The sequence below is a fragment of the Syngnathoides biaculeatus genome, chromosome 15 (assembly GCF_019802595.1).
Source record: "Syngnathoides biaculeatus isolate LvHL_M chromosome 15, ASM1980259v1, whole genome shotgun sequence".
In the NCBI taxonomy this organism is placed as follows: Eukaryota; Metazoa; Chordata; class Actinopteri; order Syngnathiformes; family Syngnathidae; genus Syngnathoides; species Syngnathoides biaculeatus.
The window spans coordinates 8,165,450-8,192,072 of record NC_084654.1 but is presented as its reverse complement, the minus strand read 5'-3'; the positions used below and the strand labels follow the sequence as shown (position 1 = coordinate 8,192,072).

Sequence of the window (26,623 nt, the reverse complement as noted above, 5' to 3'; positions counted from 1 at the left end):
TCAACTTTGTTTAAAATGTAAACTTTGACAATTTTTCCACACAGTAATTATAAATAGCATGTATACCCGTTTTTCAGTAAACATGCACTTAACCAGTACTTGTGGGACAAAATATTCTTTGTTTGGTGAGTAACGACTATAACGAGCCAACTCGAGAGCTGTAGTAAACAGACTGCAATTTTAACAGGGAAAACAACTTTTTGTGCAGCTTTGCTAGAAAATGCAGAGCTAAGGCAACAAGCCCCATTAGGAACATTTGGGAAGAACCTGCAATTATTTTATAACGCTGAAGATTCCTGAGCTCCTGACTCATTGTTTATCATGCAAGGGCACAGCAAGGCCACAAATTGCTACCACTTGCTTAGGGACAAACTCTTGACAGTCACGCAAAAGGACCAAGGCTTTTTCTAGAATAAGGATACAATCGGTGGTATGAACATAAAGACATGTTGTCCACTATCTTGTTGCACTCTGTTACACGGCACAAATCGCAAATTTTTTTCAGGAAAGTCTATAAAAGGCTTTGTGCATCTTCTCAAGAAATGAGAAAAGTCAAGGCAACTACAAAGGCTGCAATGACCGATTGACATTCATTAAAATCACAGCCTTGACAGATCCCTAATGATGGGTATAGGAGTCATACTTTATGTGCCACAACTTTTATGTTACATAGTTCATGAAAACCTGTTGTGATATTCATGCATTGAAGTGTTGTTTTTGAGTCCTGTCAAAAGAATTGTGAAAGACTTGTGAGGAAATATGGTATCTTCAGCCACGACTTCTCCAAAAGCTCAACTGTCATAGAAAGGGGGACAATAGCTGGACCAAAAAAAAAAAAAGACGAAAGCTCCATGAGTGGTTGAGAAAGAAGCAACAACTATGTTGCAACCGGAAAGGCAAGGTAACCACAGTTGTGACCAATTGGTCTTGTAGTTAATGTTATACAAAATCTCTTCCTAAAAAAATGGACATAGCAACAATCCATACCATTTTTTTTACCTCTTTAACCAAGTAAATGATTAATTATATCATTATGAGTAGCACGGTATACAATTTGGTACACAGTTGATAGGTTGGAATTCCAGAACAGGTCTTCCTGTGTGGAATGTTGTTGTTGTCCTTGATATTTAAGGTGGGTTTTCTCCAGATACAGTGGAACCTCTAGTTACGAAATGAATCGTTTCATAGCATTAATTTTTCGGAAGTAGAAGCCCATTTTACATGTAAATAGCTTAATCCGAGTCGTAACAAAATCTAACAAAAAACATAATATAAACAATAATTTAAAAAATTACGTTCATTTACTTTTGCCTTTGGGCGACTACGCAAAGAGAAGGGTGAGTGACAACCAAAAGGCATCAAAGGGGGGCAGAGGAGGAGGCAAACTTTGACAGCCGAGAGAAAACATACGTACGAACGTATGCATGCACACGACTTAATTCCACTCAAGTTTCTTCGGGCCCATGATAACGATGAATAAACTTGCAAAAAACACAAACGAAAAAGTTATACTTTTCCAATCTACGTTAGCTTGTGACATTGTGTGACAGCGCCAGTGTGATTCAGTGACAATTGAGTACCATGAGAGCAGCTTTATCGTGCTACACAAACCAAGATACAGGAAGCACATCATGGGTAAAGATTGACATCCCTCCTAGCCAATGTGATTCCAGGAAAATGCTACGTGATAGCCAATAGGAGAGCAGCTCTATCGCGCCACATAAACCAAGATACAGGATGTTTACATACAGTGGAATTTGGGGAATTCAGCGACATTTTTTTCGTATCCAGAATTTCTTTCGTAACGAGAGATAATATTTTTCTGAGGGGGCGTTTTGTTACCTAAATTATTTGTTACTAGAGACACTCGTAAGTAGAGGTAATACTGTACATTGTTTTCTTCCCATATTACAAAATTATTCAGGTACTAATCTACATTTCTCATAGGTGTGAATATGAGTGTGACTGCTTGCTTCTCTATCAGTGCCCTGTGAGTCACTAGTAGCCAGTTGAGTGTGTATCCTGGCTCTCCCCAAGCTGTCAAGTGAGATAGGCTCACCCATCACCCTGAACAAGAGCAGCACTAGAGCATGAATAGATTGATGAATTAATTGTCCATTGTTCTTGAAAACCTGTTGGGAAACAAAATTAAACTGATCAGAAAAAAAAACCACTAGATCAAGCCCTTACGATTGTCTGACCTCATACTGTTGTGAGGCATGCTGTATGTATAGTGTTTGTAGCTGCTGTACCCTGATATCGCTATGAATGGATATCATGTTAAGATGTGGAAAGTTAGAAACTAATTGACAAACTACAAGAGAATAATATCCATCCATCCATTTGCTGACCCACTTATCCTAAACAAGGGTCGTGGGTGTGCTGGAGCCGATCGCAGCTTCGGGCCTAAGGCAGGGTACACCCTGAACTGGTTGCCAGCCAATCGCAGGGCATGTGGAGACAAACCAGTCACACTCACAATCACGCCGACAGGGGCAATTTAGAGTCTCCAATTAATGCATGTTTTAGGAATGTGGGAGGAAAGTGGAGTGCCCGGAGCTGACACACGCAGGCACAGGGAGAACATGCAAACTCTACAGAGGCCGGGATTTGAACCCAGGTCCTCAGAACTGCGAGGCCAACGCTCTTCTGCTGCTCCACCGTGCTGCCAAGAGAATAATAAACTACAACAAATAATTTATTTTTAAACACAGTATCTCATCTTATCTCTTTCCTCAAGAATGCAGGCACACACAAACACACACCCTTAATTCCGGTTACATTAAGTTACCAATACAGTATAGCCCTACTTAAAGGGGAATTCCGATGCTTGGCATGAACAATGTATCCAATAGGTCATGTAATATGTCCTCTATTTTGACAATGTGATGTTAAATCCTCTCTAATTTAATAGTGTTTTGAGAAGATTTTTTTATCGACAATTACAAATTTTCAGGGGAGCTGGCATTTTCGAGAGTCACATGACTTATATGCGCGGATGTGACGAGTAAGATGCTGCACCAAAGCCCCGATTACATTGTGCCCAGCGCTGTTTTTCTCAGATTTATCCTCATCTGATGAAGAAATAGCAGTATCGGTTGATCGGGAAGACGAAGGAATACTTCAATACAGATTTGAATCTGTGGCTTATTTGAAAATCAAAAGTCTCAATGGAGTAAAAAATAACTTATGAAAAATCCAAAAATGTTTCTTCAATTATAATACTAAATGTATTAAAATGAATTTACACATCAACAAAACTGCTGATATATTGCATAAGACAGGAAGTCTTGATAGTCGGTAGAGGTCAGACAGTTGACCCTATTTTAAATACACCTTCCCATCAAATCTGTGAATGTCCTTGCTGGAGGACAATGGGTTTGTGTTTAGACATTGGCAACCTTACACAGGTAGTGATTGCTTAGATGTGGTCAGTAGCTGCCGAGCTTTGGAGGACAACTGCTACCTGGAGGTAAGCATTCGTGTGGTCTACCCTCACTACAGTGGACATGTTTATGTTCCTGCCTCTACTGGACAGCCTCAGGCTGGGAGAAGATGCGACCTGACTTATTTTTCAGGGGGGGGAGGGGAAGCCAGACATATCCAAAATGAAACAGCTAGGAGAATATGGAGAGCAGAAATGAAGAAAGGCTAGTGAAAGACACAATACATGCTGGCATTTTTTTTTAAATCCAAAAAGTATGAGGACCTTTTGGGTATTGTTGCGGAGTCTCATTCTCCGAAAAAAAAAAAAAAAAAAAAAAAAAAAAATCAGGAAAACCCTTTTGAAATTTGCTGCTAGCCATTTGCCCAAAATATTGGGAATTATCTGTATTTATATTTTGTTAGGTTTGTACTTGTATTGTTTTTCAAAAAATCATCTACAATAATCATTAATAATAATCATTGTACACGTGCTGATGTAGCCGTAATATAGTCTCGGGACAGGCCACAGGACACGCTTGTCCTGGTCCCTGTAATTGTCAGAACAGAATCCCTCAACCAACTAAAATAAATGCTCAATGATGGGATAACATTTTATTAATACTGTTGATAACACATATTACACTCTTAAATAAATGTTTAACACTGTTTAACTTAAACATTTTTTTGCATTAAATATTGGTGCATAAAACATTTGTGCGTAGTGCAGTTTATGTTGTACATTACACATCCTTGGCCAAGACTTCAAAAGCAACATCAAGCTCATCGCTAATCTGAAAAATATCCATCGTAGCTACCTTTAGTGACTTGGTCAACTTCTGGTGCCTCCTGAATTCACGAACAGTGATCCTATTTTGATCATGTCATCTTCTGTGCCATCCATTGCGTTTGTGGGAAAACATTTTTTGAATCCCAATAGTTAGTTCAAAACAACGTGAGCTCAAACTATGTAGAAATGAGGGTAATGGGCACATAAAAAAAAGCGACCATTTCAATTGTGTGTGGTCTCCCGTTTTTTGTTTTTTTTTTATGTGCCCATGCCGCTCGTATTACGTAGTTTGAGCTTACATTGTTTTTATACCCACCTGAAGCCATTGAGCCGAGCTATCGTTGTTTCGGACTGCGGCGCTACATCCGGGTTGACGGTGTCATCGGCACGAGTGATGGCACATTTCTTTTAAAAGCAGCTGCACAATTACTGTTGTAGTCGACATTTTTTTGTCTTGGTTTAAGTTAAAACAAACTCACGGGCATTTGTTTCTAATCTTTGGTGCAGTAGCAACAAACATGCAACGCTAACGATTGTAAAATGCAAGCTCCCGAGGAGGTCATAGAGCTCAGGTTGGGGGCGGACATCACCGTAATATATATAAATGTGTAACATAAGACATTGAATATCATATCAAAGTGTATATATATATATATATATATATATATATATATATATACACACACCACACACACACACACACACACACACACATATATATATTAGAAACAAAGATATTCTTGGAGATGACCTACTGCCATTTTGTCAATAGGCAAACTGTTAACATATTTATTTAACACATTTTTAAACTGTAAAGGGATTTTTTTCAAGAGCTTACAATATGTTAGATTCTTTGACGTGAGTGAAATTGAATAGTGTTTAAAAGAGTGAAGTCTTGCTTTAGGGTGATTGAACTGCTAAATATGGTCTCACTTTGTCATCCGGTGCCGTCACCCTCGTACGGTAAGCCGCGGCCTTAGGGGAGTTGCCGGGAGGGTTTGTTTTGCTGCGCAAACCGGCCACTAGATACGTTACTCTTTTGCAGACTGTGTTTTGGTCATGCCCAGGTGACCCACAGTGCACTTGGTGTGGGCCCAGTCAATTACTCTTCCTCTTAGCGGGGGAACGAAATATAGCCCGTCAACCGGGCAGCCTTCACGACTGAGAGAGTCCTTCAGTGTGTCTTTGACTTGGGTTTCATTTTCCCAGGTGAAGAATGAGACAAAACAAGCATCGAGGAGGATTGGACCGTGGTCGGACTATTCTTTCCCCATCATGCACACGCGACAGCACATCGCGTTTCCTGTTCTTTGAACCCGGCTGATGAGTCATCACAAAGCGAAACCGCATAAAGAAGAGTACCCACCTGGCTGGCCTGGTGTTAAGCCTTTTGGCTGACCTAATTATTTCAAAATTTTTGTGGTCTGTTAATACCAAGAACGGGAACAGTATCTCCTCTAACCAATGTCTCCATTCCAAGATTCTTGACTGCTAGCAATTCACGGTCTCCCATGTCATAATTTCAATTTCAATTTTTAGATAGCAATGCGCAGGGGTGTAATCTTCCGTCTGTGGGACTTCTCTGTGAGAGAACCGCCCCTATCCCTGAATCCGGCGCATCAACCTCGACGACAAACTGCGTATCTGCATCGTGCAAGGTGAGGACCGGCGCTGAAGTAAAGCTGGCCTTGATCTTACGGAAGGCCGCCTTGCAGGCCAGATTTCACACAAAGGAACTGTGGGGTGAGCTTAGTGCATCCAATGGGGCCGCAACGGTGGTAAAGTTTCGGATAAATTTGCGGTAGAAGTTGTCAAACCCAATAAACCACTGGACCTCCTTGTAGGTAGTTGGAGTGGGCCAATGAAGACCTTGCTGGGATACATGCGTATCTCCCCCTCCGCCAAGACAAAGCCCAAGAATTATGCAGAGGGTTGGTGGAGCGCACAGTTTTCAGCCTTGACATACAGGTCATGACGCAATAGCTATTCTAACACTGCACGAACGTGCCTGACATGGAATTTTTCGTCCAGGGGAAAAAGTCAATATGTCTAGGTACACAAAAACATATATGTTAACCATTTTGCGTAAAATTCTGAAATACGGTTTGTGAGTACAAAGGGCATAACCAAGTATTCATAATGGCCCATGGGCATGTTGAAAGCAGTCTTCAACTCACCCCCCTCTCTTATCCACACTAGGGGGTATGCATTACTCGAGTCCAGCTTCGTAAAACCCTTGGCCCCCTTCAGAAGTTCGAAGGTCATGGGAATGAGGGGGGGAGGGTACCTGTTCTTTATAGAGATGTCGTTCAGTACTTGGTAATCGATGCAGGCCCGCAGGGTCTTGTCCTTCTTGTCTACTAAAAAGAAGCCTGCCCCGGCCAGTGACGACGAGGCCCAGATCAGTCCTGCAGCCAACGACTCCTCCATGTATGCTTTGATGGCTTGATGCTCCGAACCTGAAAGAGAGAATAGTCTCTTGCGTGGGGGCGAGGAGCCGGGCAGCAGGTCAATGGCGCAGTCATACGGCCTGTGGGGAGGAAGCGACTTGGCCTTACACTTTGAAAATACTTCCCTCAGGTCATGGTAACAGGAGGGATTGAAGACTGGTCTGGCTCATCTAGCGGGGTTTGACTGGCCTCTTCCCTCCCTGCCTCCTGGGATGAGAGGCACGTACGTGCGCACTTGGTTCCTCAGGACTTGATTTGTCCGGTCAACCAGTCAATATGGGGGTTATGTATTCTCAGCTCAAGATTATGTTATGATCCACAGTGTCAAAAACATGGAAGCTGAGACGTTCCACATATGAATCCTGAAATGTCTGAAAGCCTTTGAAAGAATGCATCTAGGAGCGCCCTGTTGTTCCATTGGCTTTCGGCTGCGAGAATGCAGAAGTCAATGGTGTAGTCGGAGACCCGGCACTTGCCTTGCCGCAGTGTGATCAAGGAGTTTGCCGCTTCGCGTTCAGAGGATGTGAACTGGAACACTTGCGCCATGGACTTCATGAATGCCGCCCATGTCCGACACGTGTCCGCGTCGCGGCTCCACTCAGTATTCGCCCATGCTTCCGCACGTCCCGTCAGGCGGGAAATGACGAACGTGATCTTGGCTCTCTCTGAGGGAAAGGCGGCTGGCTGGAGCTCGAAGTGGAGCTTACACTATGTGACAAAAGCCTTGAGATTACCAGAGTCCCCCGAAATACGCTCCGGACGGGAGAGCGGAGAGCAGAACACCGAATGTGCGCCGGGAACCGGGTGGGGGTGCTGGCTTGGGGACACAGGAGGCATAACGCGGCAGCTGCCGGTTCCGGACTGGCGTCGGCTCCACTGGGAAAGGATGCGGGCAAGGAATCAAGCCGGGCCATTACCTCCCGCAGCTAACGTGCAATTGTCTGGAGAATTCCTTCGTGATCGCCAAAACGCCGACTTTGAAACTGGAGGGCGTTGCCCACTGGATTAGAGTTGGCTGCGTCCATGTATTGGCCAGATCGTTCTGTCATGGCCAGAACACTAGGCTGACCCCAAATGCACAACTCACAAGACCAGGTACAGTTCGGGAAGCGTCTTTATACAGTCCAAGGTCAAAACAAAGGCGGGCAGTCCAAAAAAGCAGCAGTACCAGAACCAGCAGGCGAGAAGGCAGGGTCATTAACGAGGCTGGGTTCAGTACACAGACTAGCAAGGACATAGACAAAGGGTTGCAGGAACGTGACATAGTAGCACAACAATCTGGCAAGGACCAGACCGCACGTGTGGCAATATATACATGGACTGTAATGAACTAAGACGAGATGCAGGTGCGCGCATCTGCTCCAATGAACACCCATGACAAATATGAGCAGTTTCTTTATTAAAATCTTTTTCAGTGAAAACATGATTTTATTGTACAGAAAGTGACAGGTTCCTGCCATCCATTTTCTGTGCACATTCACACCTAAAGGCCATTTAGAGTCCTCAATTAACCTACCACGCATGTTTTTGGGATGTGGGAGGAAATCGGCATGCCCAGAAAAAACCCACGCAGGCACGGGAAGTAGATGAAAACCCAATATTGGCGAGATCGATATTTAAACTGTGAGGCAGATGTCTTAACCAGTAATCCACTGTTCCACCAAGGGACAGCATGTTTGTTAATTTATAATTAAAGAACTAAATCAAGTCACCAAGAGTTTTCTGCTATGATTTAGCGAGAAACTTTTTTAAAAAATATGCAGGTTGAGAAAAATAACACTTTCAGGCGCAGCAAATCCATCTCTATAATCTAACTTTCGACACCGAAGTACTGCCTGGTGAACGTAAGGGAGAGAAAGAAAACGATCTCAGCGCAGCTCCAGGTTTGAAAGACGTACAGACAAAGTCATGAGAGACTGATGATTGCAGCTATTTGCCATATGTTTAGCATCATTTCTAGAAACAAATATCAGCAATGTTGATAAAGCCTGGGGAGCCGAAGGCTGCAGCATTTAGGCAGTCAAAGACAGGACAGTGACAGAGAATGAGAAACAGTGTAAGCAAAAGTGAGTGAAAGTGAGAGAGCGAGAGAGAGAGCGAGAGAGCGAGAGAGAGCGAGAGAGAGAGAATGAAAGAGAGAGAGAGGCCTCCAGACACCACGCAATTCAGAGCAGATCAGGAGTGACGGCTTGCTGATTAGTCAGCTCACAGCCCCTTAAGACTGTGGTCTACGTGCATAAACAACATGAAATTAATTTTAAACAAATCCGACCTTTACCAGTTACGTCCAGTTATGTGTGTGGAAACAACAAATTGTTCAACACATTTCAATAAAGTCTCAATAATTGTGAGGACGTGACAAATTAGTGTGAAGTGATCATGGGTCAATAATCGATGAAGATGTTTAGTTTAATTACCTTGAGTAGATAGATCGGGATATTGCTGAAGTCCACAGGGAGCTTTAGAAGAAAGCGAGCTGAAAACTCTCCTGTCTGTAATAAAAGAGTATTTTAGAATGTGACAAAAAGATGTCTGTGATTTAGCAGGTTGGCAATATAGGCATTGTCGCACCTGTGGAAACCTTTGTGAGATGTGGCTCATAAAGGCCCTTTCCTGGCATCACATGATCAAACTGAGGAAAGGCCCTTTTCAAAGACTGGACTGCCTTTGAAAAATGCATCCAATGGATATTTTATTAATGCGCCTACCACAGTTGCTCATAATGGGATTATTTAATCAAGTTAGTTTACCCCAAAATATCTGCCGATCAATCGGGACATTTTCATGATGAAAATAGCTTCCTTCCCAAAGGAAATCATGGCTGTTCACAATGAGTAATGGGAATACAGTAGTGCCACACTGTCTCCTAAGTTCTGACAAATACGTGTAATATGATTATTGTGTATAATAAATTCACTAGCTGTATTATTCTATTGTGACGGGCAAATTAATGATAAGTTGTGTGTGATATTAAATTGTACTTTGCAAAGTGTCCTAATTAATGTTAAGTTGTGTGTGATCTTAAATTCTGCTGAGCAAATTGTCCTTACCCAGCTGTTTTTGTGTCCTGCATATATCTCCATATTACGGCCATAGTTTGGATCCTCCAGTAGGCTGTCATACTCAAAGAGAAGTCTGGAGCTTTCACGGAGACGCTGGCACTGGTACTGGTGATACTGCTGGATAAGCTCCTTCACGAGCTGGAGCAAACTGTCTGGGTTTCCAGAATCCCATTGCACCAAATGCTGAGCAAGACACAATTGAGAATAGCTCAATATCAAAAATCAGAAAATAATTAATTTGGATGTTTTTTTTTTCCATTTTGATTTTAGGCACAAGGTATTTCAATTTAAATTATATTCAAGATAGCCCCTTGAGATGCAGTTTCTCCTTTTGGGGGGGCTAAATGAGACAAAAATTCAACAAGCTTTGGTGAAAGGCAGATCTCAAACCTTTTACACCACACCGAGTGGTGGATAAATGGCTTATTTAGAAGCAGAAGCGTAATGGAAACAAAGTAAATATACATACATTCTTTGATTGATCCAAAAAGGTAATGGGTTCTTATTTAGTCGAGCAAGAGCCACAATTTGCGATGGTAATGAAAGGTAAAAGTATGGATATACAATGACCAAAAATATAAACAAGTTTTGTATTTGCTCCCATTTCTCAGGCGCTAAATAAAAATTCAAGATTTTTTTTTTTTTTTTTACATTCACAAAATGTCAGGGATTACGCCTCCTTTATTGGGTTAACCCACTCATCTCGTGGGTATGCCATATTAAAATGCCGATTATAACGTGTTCTTATTACACAGGCGTGTCTTCGCCTTCCCACAATGAAAACTCACTCCAAAATGTGCAGTTTTATTAGATTGAGGGGTCACAGGAGGTCAGAAAACCTGAGAATTACACTGCACCACATTTATTTAACATGCTTTCAGCAATAATCCCAGGAGTTAAATCATCTGGGGCTTTATGCCCCTGGTCGGTTAACCCAGGACAAATAGGTCCTAGGGTGACGGACCTTACAAAGCGCAGCTAAAAAAAATCCTTATGACAAACATGACATTTGGACCTTCCTTTCTCCAAGGTGGAGGTCACAAAGGTCCCCCTCTGGACCGAGGTCTGGAGATGGGGCTTGGCGAGCGCATGGTGGCCGGATACATTCATGGCCACATCCCAAAGACACCACCTGAGTTCCTATTCTCCTGTGAGAGAAGGCCGAGGATGTCAGGTGCCAAAAAGGTGGGTGAACCTGGGGACATTGATGGTCAGTTCCCTGGCTACCGAAGGTGGCTCTTGGAATGTGGAATGTCATATTTCTCCCAGGGAAAGAGCCCAAGCTGGTGTGTGGTATCGAGAAGTTCCAGTTAGACATAATGGATATAATACATCGAGCTCGCCTCCACATACGGCTTGGGCTCTGGTCTCTTGAGGGGGATTGGACTTTATGGCACCACAGAGTTGCCCATGGAGAGTGGTGGTGAGCCAGTCTGGACATATGTATTGCCCCAAAGCTCGGTGCCTCTATTTTGAGGTTGACTCCAGTGGATGAGAGGGTAGCTTCAGGCGGGGGGACGGCTCCTAACTGCACCAACCCTTTTTTGAGTCCTTGGAGGGGGTGATGGAAAGCGTTGAGAACACCCTTGTTTTGCTGGGAGAATTCAATACTCATGTGGGCTATGACAGTAAGACCCTGAGGAATGTGATTGGGAGGAACAGCTCCCCGGTCAGAACCCAAGCAGTGTTCTATTATTGGACTTCCGTGCTCGTCATTGATTTTCATCCTTCCATCCAACCATTGTAACGTAACAGCAATGCCAAGCAAACATCATTGCTCTTAATCATACTGTAGCAAACAAACAAGATGCAGGGTTAAAATAACTAAATCAGAACAAAGATATACTTCGGATAATTTCTGATTTGAAAGTAATGACAATCTGTAAATAAATGAATATTTATGGCCTTGGTGATATTTTTTACCTAATTTAGCTTGTCTCAATGACTGACTGACTGATCTCTGTCAGCCTGGCATCCCTATATTAGACCAAGCGAGAAAGCGTCCATTGTTATGAAGTGACTTAACTCCCTTGCAATGGCAAGGGCAGGCTAAACAGAGGCAGTGACTTCATCGTCCTGATCCACTAGTGGTTACCAGCAATGCCGGGATTCCCGAAATGAGGAGGTGATGCAAACAAGGATAGGCATTGTCCAAACAGGCGGTCAGTGCCCCGGGGCACGAGCAAGCTGAAACGGAGGAGAGACTAAGGAAGTGCTGTGTCAGGATTGTGACATAGAATATCAGTGAATCTACACTGAGGAGAAGAGGCGGGATCAGAGGTGAAGGAGGAAGGAGGGTGGTGGTGGGAGGGATAACGCTGAAGAAATTGGGCAAGAAGGCAAAAGCCAATGAGCAACCAGTGCTGAACTTTTGAACACAAGGTTTCTGTGGACTCTGATGAACATGAAGGCATATAGTATTTTAAATATTTTCCGGCCCTACAAAATTTCTATTAAATTCTTAATCCTAGGTTTTCTCGCTCTCTCAAGAGAGGTGTGTTATGGCACATATCAGCCAACGCTTCTTGACAAAGAGACAATTCTAAACTGCTGTGTGTTTTCCAGTGACCAGAGCAACTTACAACCAATATGGTCTCATGATTAGACTTCTGTCTTCCTCTTCTTCCTCCTTGTCCTGGGAAGGTTTAATTATTTTCAATAAAAATATTAAAACGTGTTTTTGTTCTCGTATGTGGGGGATTAGATAAAGCAAACTTTATTCCTTTGATGATTTGGATGACCAGACCACATTTTATAACCAATTTTTACAGAAATTTAAGTTCACTTGCTTTTCCTTCCTTCTACAGGAATTACAGATCAATTTGCGTTACAACAAATTTTTATTGCATGAAATATATTTCTGAAATAGGATAATGATTCAATATTTTAAAAATTGCACTGAATAATTAGTCTCTGATATTTTAATGACGATAACTAGTCAAAGTATGCAAAAGTGAATTCCCAAGACAAATTCACGTCATTTGATCACGGTGTGCATGTGTTAAGAAACACAGTGTATCTCTTTAAAAAGGATACAGTGGTTGCCTGAAGAACAAATGCTCACGTAAATTAGGTGTTTTCACACTTAATCGACCCAAGTTGACAGAATTATGTCTTCTTGTGCCATCCGTCAATACCATCTCTGATCCAATATTTATCTTAGGCCAATAAGTGAGTGTCTGGCATCTGAAAATCCAAGATAATTAAATAGGCCAACACAAAATATTTGTTTTTATGTTATGAATGTGATTTTTATAGATGCTGGCAACCTGAGCCAATAAATTGCTGTTCACTTGAAAGTGTGAAGCATTAAACAACTCCCAAGCATTAAATTAATCTCTGTTAGTCTCTAATTCAAGAGTGGGCTCACACCCTGTTTTGCCCCCAGAGAATGCCAAGTGTAAGATCATCCTAAATTGCTCTTGTCATGTGTTTAAGACACTTGGCATTCTCAAGCCAGTGTTTCTTCAGTGTGATCCATGCAGTTTTTTGTCCAACACAGTAAATGTTGCTGACAGAAATACCATGCATTCTTGAAATGGTCTACCACTTCAGACAATTGTCAATAGTTTCAGAGATGATTGTCCTATGTTTGTTTGTTTCATCAAGCTTTTCAATTTGCAAAAAGTAATACTGAAAGCATTCCCAGATATGTTAGTGCGCTCTGCCAATCATAAACCCCATTAAAACCTGGAATGCATTATCCGCTTCAAGCGGAGAGGAAGTGGTAGTTGCAGTTGGTACAATATGGTCAGGTTTACCCAACTTTATAGGCTATTTGAGATCCATTGTTAGAACAGTACCAGGGGACGATCTGTCACGACAGCTAGGAAGCGCTCACTAATATTTGGCATTCAAGATTAGCAGAGGGTAAAGTGAAGTTAGGTTTCCTCTCTCTTCATAAAAGAATACACGAATTGGCTTCACATTATACACATTACTGTACTTTGTTCTTTGGGGAGTTGTAAGCTATAAACATTGTCTCACACTACACAAACACAGGAGGTTCTCCAAAATGTAAGAAAAAAAAAAAACAGGCACAGCTCAAAACAAACTGAACTTGAAGAAATTCATTGGAGAAGAAAAAATGATCGGCGCTTTTTCTTTTATTAATGTATTCCAACAAGAAAAGAATTTAATTTTTCTTTGTTTTTTTTCTCGTTGGCTAAATTACTGTAAACTGTAATAACAATGGAAGTCACATCATATATTGTAGGAAAGGAGAAATAAAGTATGCAGACTAAAAACAATTCACTTTTGCGGTCAGTCATCTTAAATCACATAGCACATACAATACTGCACATAACGCTGTTTGGGTTCACATGACAAAGACACTTCAGGGAACATTAACATTATTCAGTCCGTGACTAACACTACAGGAGAGTGCACACACTTCCTGATAGTTATAGTGCTATGGTAAAAGGCCCTCTTCTCCATTTCTGAAATTTTTGCGTAGTTTCCGGACCTCATTGTTTAGGATCACCAAACAAATGTAAATGATAATCTAAGTAAAACAATGTTTTTTCAAATAGTGATTTTAGTTATCTAGGAAACAAATATGATTCAAAGCTACATAGCCCTGTGTGAAAACCTAATGCCTCTTTTTAAGATTTCATTGTGGCTAATCATATTTTTGGTTCAATTTCACTGACCACACCCAAACCTGATTACCTTCAGACCTGTTCAATGGTCCTTCTTCTTTCTTGAAAATCACTGAAATAGAACCTAATACAGTCCAGAGCGTGGGATGTGACAGGATCACCCTCACAAAACAAGTTAATTTCAGCATGGTCAAACATGTGGTGTAAGGTATACTGTAATTCATGATTCTTCAGGTTTTAATGAAAACACGACAAAGATGTAATTAAAATACATAATGTCTCTTTTAAATGAATGATTAAAACCAGCCCGTGCTTCTTACCCAAAAGTTATTGACCAATGACGAAACAAATATTCATATGGAAGTGCCCCCTTTTTTTCCCCTTGTAGTAAATTCTATCAATTACACACATTTTTCTTCATGCTCTGCTGATTTGCCCAAAAGCTGAAAATCATGTTCAATAACTTGGCATGACTGGACAGTAGGAAATGCACACTGTGATGCTTTTATTGATGACATTTTCACTCCAACAAGACAGAGCTTGCATCTGCACCTCAAAGGACTACAGAAAGGATAAGTGGAAACATGTTGATGCAGATTCGAGGAAGGCCATTGAGCTAACTCCAAGCCCTGTCTACATACACACTAACTGAACAAAGCAGAGCTGTTGGGAAACTCCCCAAATTGTTAGTGCCAACACACATCACTGCCCAAGTCTAGACATGACAATTGACTCCTCAAAAGACAGGGAGAGAGTGGTAGTAGCATCGGATAAGTAAGGAGAAAAAATGCTGATAAAAGTGTTACTGTTGCTTTTAACTCATTCACTGTCATTGACGGCTGTTAAATTTAAATATCCATGTTAACGTGGAGGCCTGGCAGTGATTAAGTACACTCTTACACATACTGGAATAAAGATGACGCACAATAATCAAACCAATAACCTGCCTGAATGAAGTGTTGCTTTCCAACCACATTTGTGGACAAACAGATTGTCCAGCATTATCAACATTAAAGGCATGCATACATATTGAGGCGTGTGTGGGGTGGAAATAGAATTATATATGAATTACAGAGGACCCCAAGTTCATAAATATGTAATTACAAAACCACATAATGTCCCAATATCAATATGCAAAGAAACCAAAGAACTCATCAAACTGATCAATGTTAGACATAAGATGTATTGTTTGACTTTGTTTCTGAAAAACAAGAGATGAAAATGCTGGAAAATATCAGTACAAAAATCTACTAGTTTGTCATTCACTGTATTCTGTAATTAAAATCTAACAACAACAAAAAAAACTATATGATGCAAGAATATTCTACGCAAGACATTTAACTGGTATTGCTGTCTACCTCCCCTCCCTTCCTGTCTCTGTCTTTGTCATTTCCTCCTTTCTGGTCACATCTCTGTTCCCAAAATCCTCACCACGACCCTCCACCCATGTTTTGCTGAAGAGAGCCTACGTCACAGTCTTTTCCTAAAAGACAGTGAGAAGGGAGATTGATCTTTGAGAGAATATTCTAGAAAAAAATATTAATGTTAGTACGATGAATTGTCCACAGCCTTATTCGGGTAAAGCAACAAATGATTGCAATAATCTGAGTTCGGGAAAAGAAAAAAAAAATCTGCGGAAAACATCATGGTAAACTCACAAAAACGTTTTCATCCACCTGGCGCTCTAACTGGAAAGCATGACGTAAAAATCTGACGTCAATGGAAAAGGAGAAAAGAGAAAAAAAGTCAATCCGTGGTTTCTTTTCATGTCAGTTATATTTCAACATTTGAGTGAAGTTATCTGACATTGTCAAAAGACCAGGACACCAAGACTGAATTATTCATCACTTGATCATTTTCAACAAGCATCAAATGTAAGGTCGACAAATACTCAATACAATTCACACAGCTATTACATTGAATTTTTTTATATTAAGAGCAGTTTTAAAAATATCACAAAGCTCTTGAAAAAAATATTACATCCACTCTTGGATACATTGTTCATGCAAACCACTGGCTTTCCCCTTTCACTGGGAGTCACTTGTTACTTGGGAGTTACTTAAAGTAAACATTACACATTTCATAAAACTCATACTACAGTCCTTCAGATTCCATCACCACCAACAAGCTGGCTACTGCATGGCATAAAAGAAAATCTTTAGGCTAATTGTCACAATGGAAGGAGACACTGCACATACAGTAAGTTACAAAAAATTTATGTGAGCCCTTTTTAAGTACCTGGATACCTGCATTAAATTGGTCATAATGCGAGCTATCAGTCACAAAAAAACAATTTGATCAAATAAGGCAATTTCACGTTTCAATGTTTTAACTGAACACAACACGTGCATGTGGTGAAAACATATGTGAACCTTTGGATTGAAAAGCTGGTTGAGCCTCCGTTGACAGCAATAACTTGAAGCGTTTCCTGTATTTGACTGGCACAAAAGTCAAGAGGAATTTTGGACCCTTCTTTTAAAAAAAAAAAAAAAAAAAACAGTCTCAGTTCAGCAATAGTCTTGGAGCATCTGATCTGAATCGCTCTGGTGAGCTCAGGCCACAGCACTTCATTTGGGTTGAGGTCAGGACTCAAAATTATGCCACTCCAGAAAGTGTATTTTCTGTTCGAAGGAAGCCAGCCATTCAGTTGTTGATTTACTTATTCCCTTTGACAATTGGTCCTCTTGAAAACAGCAAACTCAAAACTGCTTTGTGTTGTTTATCGAGCAGGACATCCTTAAACAATAACGTCAACCCTAATCACATTGATTGAAGTCTTGGTTGGCTGACTCCTCACTCTAATTAACTTGTAAAACTAATTATCTCAAAGTTTCACATACATTTTGTGTTTAATGTTCACAAGGTGTGTCCAATAGAAAAATGAAAAATTGTTTTGTAATTTTTATGTGTGGAGTTAATTTAGGCGGAATGTGTTTGTCTATTTTAACTTAGATGAAGATCAGGTCACATTTCATGACCAATTTAAACAGACATCTAGGTAATTCCAAAGGATTCACATACTTTTTTCTGCAACTGTATGATCCCTGACTTATTTTCAGTTCTGAGGTCTCTGTGCCCCGAATGTCTACTCTTCCACCCACATTCAAATGAAGTTGAGGTGCAGGTTAAGAAGAGTGACCAGTTTAGAACAAGACTTCTTGTATCCATTTCAAAGTCCTTAGGTTGGGGATTTACCACTGAGCCTATTCGACCCAATCTGGTCCCACACTTAACCTCCATTCAAACTTTTCCAGTGGACAATTGCAACGAGGAACATGAATAAATGAGTGGCAGGTATATTATTGGAACAAACAACTGTAAAGGTATTAAAAACAATGTCTGATCCCGCTGCAAGGTTTGCAGAGATTTTATGCCTTAAGTATTCAGGTTATTAATTACTTAATACTTCATATGGGTGGCGATATAAGTAATATCAGCATGTAATGTTAATAAATTATATTTCACATTCTAAGCACATTTTGGGCGTCATGATCTATAGTGCTTAAAAATGTATTGAACAGTCACACAAAATAAAGTATATGCCTTAAATTTAAAATTTTTAGTAATTCTGTCAATACACAGCTATGTAGACGTTCTTCAACAGGAATGTGAATTTAAAAGTTAAATATGATTTCATCATCTGATCGACCCTTCTGGGGATAATTGGCAAATTAGTGGATAACCTTAGCTCTCATTAGTTGTTAAATTCTTCTTGTTGATAATTCTTTGAAATTTTCAACTGACACTTTTGGGGGTGATTTGAACTTTCTGGGAAGTTGGGTTTAAAAGGGGAAGGGAGGGTGCACTTACCAAACATGCACAGGGAAAAAAGTTGAGGCAGACAAGAGCAGATCTGGCAGCAAAATTACAAACATATGAAGGAAAAAAAAAATGCAGGAATATACCGTATGTGAGAAAATAAACACATAAAGGGCTGCCAAGCATTGGCTCAGTAAAGGTACTTCCCCTTACACGCACAGCTGGATTTATGAGACAGTGAGCAATACTCCCCTCTCCTCTCCCAGACTCTGACACAAGTAGGGGAATTTAGCTGCTTTGTGCTAGGCCGGTGCAAAAATAAGAATGCTAACTCCATAGTCCAGCCTTAAAATTCCAAGAAGTAAAATGGCTGAATAAAGAGAGAAAATACTTCCCTAACTCAAACCTACCGTATTTTCCGGACAACAGCGCGTCCCGGATAATAAGCCACACGCACTTAGCGTAGCATTTTTTTACCCGCTCCAAACATCTTTTTTTTTTGACTGCTTCAACGTTAGATAGTGCTTGATCTTGCCTTTAGATTTCACCTGTACAAACAGCATTTGCCGTTACGAAAAAATGAAAGACCAAAGCGCAGACCAAAGCACTGTCTATGGGAGAAAAGGAAACAATTTAGAAGCAGACCGAAGGAAGACTATCGATCCAGTTATTTCATACACATTGGGCATAGCAACAACAGCCATTTGGAATGTCCTGAAAATGAAAAATACAAAAAAAACCTAGTACAAGGGGTCCTCGGTGTATGAACGAGATACAGGGAAGAAAAAAAGTATTTGTACACCCTGAAATATTGCAAGTTCTCCCAATTAGAAATCATGGAGGGCTCTGAAATTTTCATCGTTGGTGCATGTCCACTGTGAGAGAGATAATCTAAAAAGAAAAATCCAGAAATCACAATGTATGATGATTTTTAGGGATTTATTTGTGTGATACAGGTACAAATAAGTATTTGAACACCTGAGAAAACCAATGTTAATATTTGGTACAGTAGCCTTTGTTTGCAATTACAGAGGTCAAACATTTCATGTAGTTGTTCTTCAGGTATGCACACACTGCAGGAGGGATTTTGGCACACTCCTCCACACAGATCTTTTCTAGATCAGACAGGTTGCTGGGCTGTCGCTGAGAAACACGGGGTTTCAGCTCCCTCCAAACATTTTCTATTGTGTTTAGGTCTGGAGACTGGTTAGGCCACCCAAGAACCTTGATATGCTTCTTAAGGAGCCACACCTTGATTTTCCTGGCTGTGTGCTTCGGGTCATTGTCATGCTCAAAGACCTAGCCACGACCCATCTTCAATGCTCTGACTGAGGGAAAGAGGCTGTTCCCCAAAATCTGACAATACATGGCCGCGGTCATCCTCTCCTTATTACAGTGCAGTCATTCCGTCTCATGTGCTGAAAAACACCCCCAAAGAATGATCCTACCACTCCCATGCTTCACAGTAAGGCTGGTGTTAGTGGAAACTTGACCAAAAAGTTCCATTTTGGTCTCATATGACCACGAAATTTTCTCATATGACTCCTCTGTATCATCCCCATTGTCATTGGCAAACTTAAGACGGGCCTAGACATGTGCTTGTTTAAGCAGGGGAACCTTTCGTGCTATGCATGATTTCAAATCATGATGTCTTGGTGTATTACCAACAGTCACCTTGGAAATGGTGGTCCCAGCTCTTTTCAGGTCATTTTCCAAGTTGTGTTGTGTCGTCCTGAGCTGATTCCTCACCTTTCTAAGGATCATTGAAACCGCATGAGGCGATATCTTGCATGGGGTTCCACTCCGATTGACATTGATCGTCATTTCTAGCTTCTTCCATTTTCTAATGATTCCTCCAACAGTGGACCTTTTTTCACCAAGCTGCTGGGCAATTTCTCTGTAGCCCTTTCCAGCCGTGTGGAGTTGTACAATTTTGTCTCTGGTGTCTTTGGACACCTCTTTGGTCTCGGCCATGTTACAAATTTGCGTCTTGCTGATTGTATGGGGTGGACAGGTGTCTTTATGCAGCTAACGACCTCACACAGGTGCATCTGATTCAGGATAATACATGGAGTGGAGGTGGACTTTTAAGGGCGGACAGGTCTTGGAGGGTCAGAATTCTAGCTCTAGCTGTTCAAATACTTATTGCAGCTGTATCACACAAATAAATGGTTAAAAAAAAAATCATTCATTGAGGTTTCTGGATTTTTCTTTTTAGATTAACTCTCTCACAGCGGACATGCACCTACGAGGAAAATTTGAGACCCCTCCATGATTTCTAAGTGCGAGAACTTGCAATATAGCAGGGTGTGCAAATACTTATTTTCTTCACTATACGTTCCTATACTGGCGATATGACCCAAATTTCTGCATACATCGGCTTTCTCCACTAAAGCCAGAAAGCTTAGCTGCTCACTGAATGCAAGGTTAAGAATAAGACTTAACAGAAAGACAGCACCACATGGTATGAAGTATAATCAATCATCTATCTATCTATCTATCTATCTATCTATCTATCTATCTATCTATCTATCTATCTATCTATCTATCTATCCATCACACAGCAGTACCATATTCATACTAACAGTGATGGTGTTGTGTTTTTTTTTTTGAGGGGTGAGTGAGAGGGATAATAAATGGAGAAACGATGCATGCAAAATGAGAAAGAAAAACAGTAAAAGTGGAACTTAACTTCGTGTGCTTTCCTTTGATAGTTCACTATATCTGGTCTGAATCAGATGATGGGTTTTGTGAAGAATGTCTAAGTCTTTTGTTCAATTAGTATTCTAATGGCAAAAGTTCCAGGCACATCAAAAAAAAGAATTTAATAGTTAGTTTTGTTTTACTGGTTACAAGTATCTAAATAGAAAATGTATCTATTGTGTGAAACACTGATTGATAACTGAATAAAAAGCAGCACAAATAAACGTTAATCTGAATACAATAGGCATTTGTATTTATAATTCATAATATTTTGACAAACTAACTTTTTCACACATTGAAAAGAAGGTGTGCTCACAAAACAAGGTAACAAACAAAGTGACATAAGAACAGTATGTGAATACTGGCTGCAAACATGGTAAACCAAAAAAAGAAAGTGAATTTCTGCTTTACTTGTCAGGGATTACCATAGCAAGTCATTCATGATATTTTTTGGCACAGTTCTTACGGCAGACGGCCTTCCTCATGCAACCCAGGCACCGGAAGGGGCTAGGTACTGGGGGCGCTGACCCTGGTCAAATATCCCTGGGTATCAAACACACTCTGGCTGTGTGAAAGGGAGGATTATGTACAACTATACTATGAGGACATCCATCCATTTTCCAAGCCACTTATCTTAGGACAAATATACTAAACCAAACCCTTGCCAATACTGTCACCAAAGATGTTGTGCCACCAAACTTGCTGCGCCACAGAATATAAAAGAGAACCGTAATGACATCACCTCTTGTGGGACGTTTCGGACCAGTGAATATGGTCCCCACCAGAGTTTGACATGTCAAACACAAGCACACATACAAGCATACAAACAAATACAAACACAGCACCAAGGAGACACACGAATTAAAAGGTGACCATGTGAAAGCACGCTTGGGTGACAAAGATATATAATGAGCCACTTATCCTTATAAGGGTCATGGGAGTACTGGAGCCCATACAAGCTATCTTCAGGCAGGAGGCAGGGTCACACCCTGAACTGCTTGACAGCCAATCACAGGGCATATAAAAACAAACAAGCATTTGCACTTACAATCACACCTCAGGGCAATTTAGTCTCTCTCACCAGTCATTCACTGTGCTATCTGTGTGGCAAATATGTTCAAGAAAATGTCTCCATTGCATGATTTACTTAACCTTGAAACTCACCGGTAATTCTGAAGGTTCGGGCAGAAACTCTGCATCTTCACCAAAAATAAAATCTGGGGGCAGCTCTGGATAGTTGGCATTAAATATAATATCCCCTGAGGGTGAAAAAAAATGGAAACAGAATATCTTAATAATGAGTCACAAATCCAAAGTCTTTTTTGCTCTGTACAATGCCCTTTAAATTCAGAAATTGGCAATAATCTGGGGATCAGAATTTGTTAATGCTCTAAAAATAGAATTCAAGTTTCAGTTATGTTAACTTTGTAATGTTTTTTTAAATGTAAGAAAAAAATAGCTATGGTATATTTACAAAAACAATGTATTGCAGTGTACGTTCTACATTAATTTGGTATTATTTAGAAAGTAAGAAATCAAATGAGAATGTGAATATTACCCCGTCAGGTGTGGTTGACATGACAATTTAGTAAATAAAATACAATGATACACGTGAGTGCTGAGTATAACAAATATTTTGTGTATCATGTGTTTTTCACATGACAAAGATTTGAGCCCTCGTTGTTTTTATTCTTTTAAGCACCTCACATAATGAGCCAACTTGACATTTGGACGTGAAGAAAGTCAAAGTCATCGTTGTGAAAATAAAATAGATACAAAAATAGTAACTGACAGAAATAATAGGACTCAAGTTCTAAGCATCACATTTATGTCGGGGAAAAAAGTCATGTAAAGCATACAAAATGATCATGGCTAAGAAATGAGGCCGTCGTAATAAAATCACATGTGTCAGTAATGCAGGATCACAATGTTCTCAAATGTTGCACAATTCTATTTATGTGCTACAAAACTGTTGACTTCTGCTTTCTGACGGACTCTGCCGACAGCAGGAAGAGATCAACTTAAATGTATGGATGGACATTTCCAGTGGTGAAGATTTAAACAGACAAGAGGAGGTGCTGTAAACTACTGAAAGTCAGACAGAAATACAGTGGAAATTAAAACTCTAAGGATGACTGTTCAAATGCCAAGTTTTTGTGGAATAAAAAAATGACACCAAAGCAAATTGTTTAAGAATATTTTCCTCCATTAATGTGACCTATAAATTGTACAACTCAATTGAAAAAAAAAAAGATACATTTTGGAGAGATTAAAATAGATTATGTTGTTAGACAAATGAGCATGCGCGCTTATAACTGGGATGTCATTGTGTTCAGAAATAAACAATCACATTGAAACTCAAGTTTAAATGTGCGTCAGCCACTTGCAGACAGCCACCTGCCACCATTTACTGTGTCTTTGATAACCTCAACTTAAGTTCAGCTACGCCAGTAGTCTTTCTTTGGTCTGTTGCAAAACCCTGAAGGTTTTGCATTACACTGACTGGTATATATTTGGGAGCGTTCTTAATTCCATCCACCTTGTTGAAATGCCCCAGTTACAGCTGAAGAAAAAAAACCCCCAAAGCATGATGCTGCATAAATCACTGTCATAATTATGTTCTTTTGGTGATGAGCACTGTTGTGGTTGCTAAACATCCCTTTTTTAATATATATTTTGTCATTTTCATTGTTTTATCCTGTTTTAAATGTTTTATCTCTTTGTTTTCAAATGCTTTTAATCATGTAAAGCACATTGGGTTACTTCATGTATGAAATGTGCTATACAAATGAATTTGCTTTGCTTTGCTTTTGGAATTATGGTCAAAAAGTTCAACCATGGTTTCATTGGATGAGAAAAAAAAATCCCACAGGAATTTGAAAGATTTAAAGTGTTTACCACGTGTCGGGTTTAGATTTTTTTTTTTTTTCTTTCTTGCCACTGTACCCCTTATCTTAGTCAAAACTGAAGGAGATTACTGTCAATATAATAAACAGCATATACTTTTCAGAAATTCATGCAGCCCCTTCAAAGATATTTTCTGCCTCTTTCCTTTTTATACATTTGGGCAGCATGTCCAGTTCTTGGTAATGTTAACGTTGTGCCCTATTTTATCCACTTGATAATGACTTGAGGGAACTCAGTGTATTCACTGGCTGTGGCGATTGTCTTGTTCATGCCTGGGAAATTATTTTGTACCCTTAAGACTAATATCTTTTTATAATGACATCCTTCTGGTGCTGTGGAAGTTCTTTGCAGATCATTGCTTGTGCTGTCAGTAATGGCTACAAAAATTTCAGGAAAAGCCTCCGAACTTTATTGGGGGGTTAACCAGAGGCTTTAAATTCTGGCTGATGAATTATGAACACAGCCACATCCCCAGTTAGAAAAGGGTGTGCATACTTATGCGACCACACTATCAGCACTCAAATAGATTCATTTTTTCCAATTAATTGAGTTGTACAGGTTACAGGGCACATTAATGGTAGAAAAGCTTGAAAGGATTTACATTGGTCTCATTTTGACATTTAACATAAGTTTGTTGATCCACTTTATATACTGGAATGGATCTAGTGTTAAAGATGTTGTCCAAGCTGCCACTTTGCAGGTTGTACCAGACTACACTACACTTCCATCCATTTTCTATACCCACATATCCTGTGCAGGGGCCCTGGGAGCTGTAGTCTATTGCAACTGATATTGATAGACAGGAGCAGTGCCCTGCACTGCACAACTGTGCCACCCATACAATAATATCCCACCACTGTCAACAGGATGCAAGGCAGGTCACACGGTCTTACTATGCATAAGAAGAAAAGCCACAAATTGTTGTTTCATGGTACCAGGCAAATTGTGGATCAGAGGGCGGCTGGGTTTGAATTAATGATGCTTAGATCTGTGCAGAGTGTACCAGACCTTGGCACGCTAGAAGTGGGACGGTCCATAAACTGGCAGACACCAACCTGCAGCCCTGCATCCTTGATTAAACAAACGTTCATCCTCCGGCCAAAGCACACTAAAGTACAACAGCTGCAGAGATTTCACGTGCCATGAAGGAATGCCAATGGCCTGTTTTTTATTTACTTTCAAGTTGCAGCCTCCACGATTTGAAGAATTAAAGAGATCTTCCAAAACCATGACAGTGTAAAAACAAGTTATATTGGATAGCTTTGCCATACTAATAATAGGGTATTTTGATATTCTCTTTGATAAATTGACTAAAGCCGGCCCCATTCATTGTTGTGACTGAAACCCACTACAATCATATTTCACTGCACTGCAACTGATCATTTAATAAATCCTAATCCGTGACACATTGAGAATGGATAGCCTATTTTGTTAGCTGTATAGAGTAAAAGCCTGATTAGGGAGGCATGCTGTACAAAAACCTGAGGTAAGTTTATTTAAAAAAAAAAAAAAAAATGTTCAAGTGTGTCATTTTTCTGATCTATTAAAATAATGTGGAGGGAGGCATGCCTGCTGGCAATTTGAGGGGAATTTCCATCATACTTCCTACATTATGATTAAGGATGGAAAGCTTTAATGCAAAATCTGAGCTCAATTGGGTTATTTGACGAGAAAATAAAGTGCAATGGGTGACCTGGGAGGGAGTTCAGACCCAGAAATGACTCTTTAGCAAATCAAAGAATACAATTATTTACATTGCAAACAATAATTATGAGCCGTCAATTCATTTCTAGCAACTGTGCCTACTAAAATCAAGGTTTTTTTCATATCGAGATCCACCTTCTAAAACCAATGGAATATTAATGCCATCACATACTTAGGTTGTTATATAACCCACTATTGTCTGTCTATATTGTGTGCCCATGTGTTTAGGTCAACATGGTATCCTGTTGTCTACATGCTGTATAGAGCTGATGCAACAATCACATTTTTGTTTGTAATTCCCTTTCTTTTTAATCATTTATTATTTGGGGAAGAAAAAATATGTGATTAATTACATGGTGAACAACAGGTTGCCCTACTTGTGTGGTTTTTGGATGTTCTCCTTGTCCTTGCCTAAAATTTCTTCAAGCACCCCGGTTTCCTCCCACATCCCAAAGCTTGCAGTTTAGGTTGAGTGAAGGCTCTAAATTGTTCGTAGGTGTGAATGTGGGTGCGAATGGTTGTTTGTTTCTATTTTGCCCTGCATCTAACCCAAAGACAGTTGGGATCATTTCCAGCATGCCTGCGACCGCAGTGAGGATAAGTGGAACGCAAGATGAATGTATTACAAAAAATTAATGTATGGTTTTAATCCAAGTGTTTTGAAGAAATAGCCAAGTGGCCTGTTGATGCATTGATTTCCAACTAACAAAAGTTATACAAATTTCAATGTTATTCGTTATATAGGTTGACAAAGCGGCGGCATGGTGGAGCAGCTGAGGACCTGGGTTCAAATCCCAGCACCATGATTTTCTCCAGGCACTCCGGTTTTCTCCCACATGCCCAAAACATGCAACATCAATTGAAGACCCTAAATTGCCCCTAAGTGTGATTGTAAGAGTAGAGATGAAAATGGACTTTTGTGAATTCCTGAAAATACAAATGCGAGCACTAGGGGGGTCCGGGGGCATGCCCCTCCCTGGAACATTTTGAAAAAATGGATGGCTGTGGTGCATTCTGGCGATATCTGTGAACAAAATTTAGACAAAAATTAAAATTTCTAAGTCCTGACCAAAAAAAAAAAATAAATAGGAGGCCGGCTTGCTAGGACGCGGCTTTATGTGCATGCGCCGTATTGGCCACAGCTGAATCAAGCGACGAGGTGGATGATAGTCAATGTTACGCCGTCACACTGCCTCACGATCGACGCAATGTGCACCCCTGGTG

The 26,623-nt window shown here is 40.3% G+C and overlaps 1 protein-coding gene across 1 annotated transcript in view; it reads right to left on the bottom strand.

The window, feature by feature from the left end:
• babam2 (BRISC and BRCA1 A complex member 2) overlaps window positions 1-26,623 on the bottom strand; it is an 86,874-nt gene that overhangs the window by 52,763 nt on the left and 7,488 nt on the right. Inside the window, exons 4-6 of the mRNA XM_061843116.1 lie at window positions 21,953-22,047; window positions 9,714-9,908; window positions 9,081-9,155 (exon numbers count right to left, since the gene is read on the bottom strand). Coding sequence (XP_061699100.1) covers window positions 9,081-9,155; window positions 9,714-9,908; window positions 21,953-22,047 — 365 coding nt within the window. The remainder of the gene's footprint in view (window positions 1-9,080; window positions 9,156-9,713; window positions 9,909-21,952; window positions 22,048-26,623) is intronic.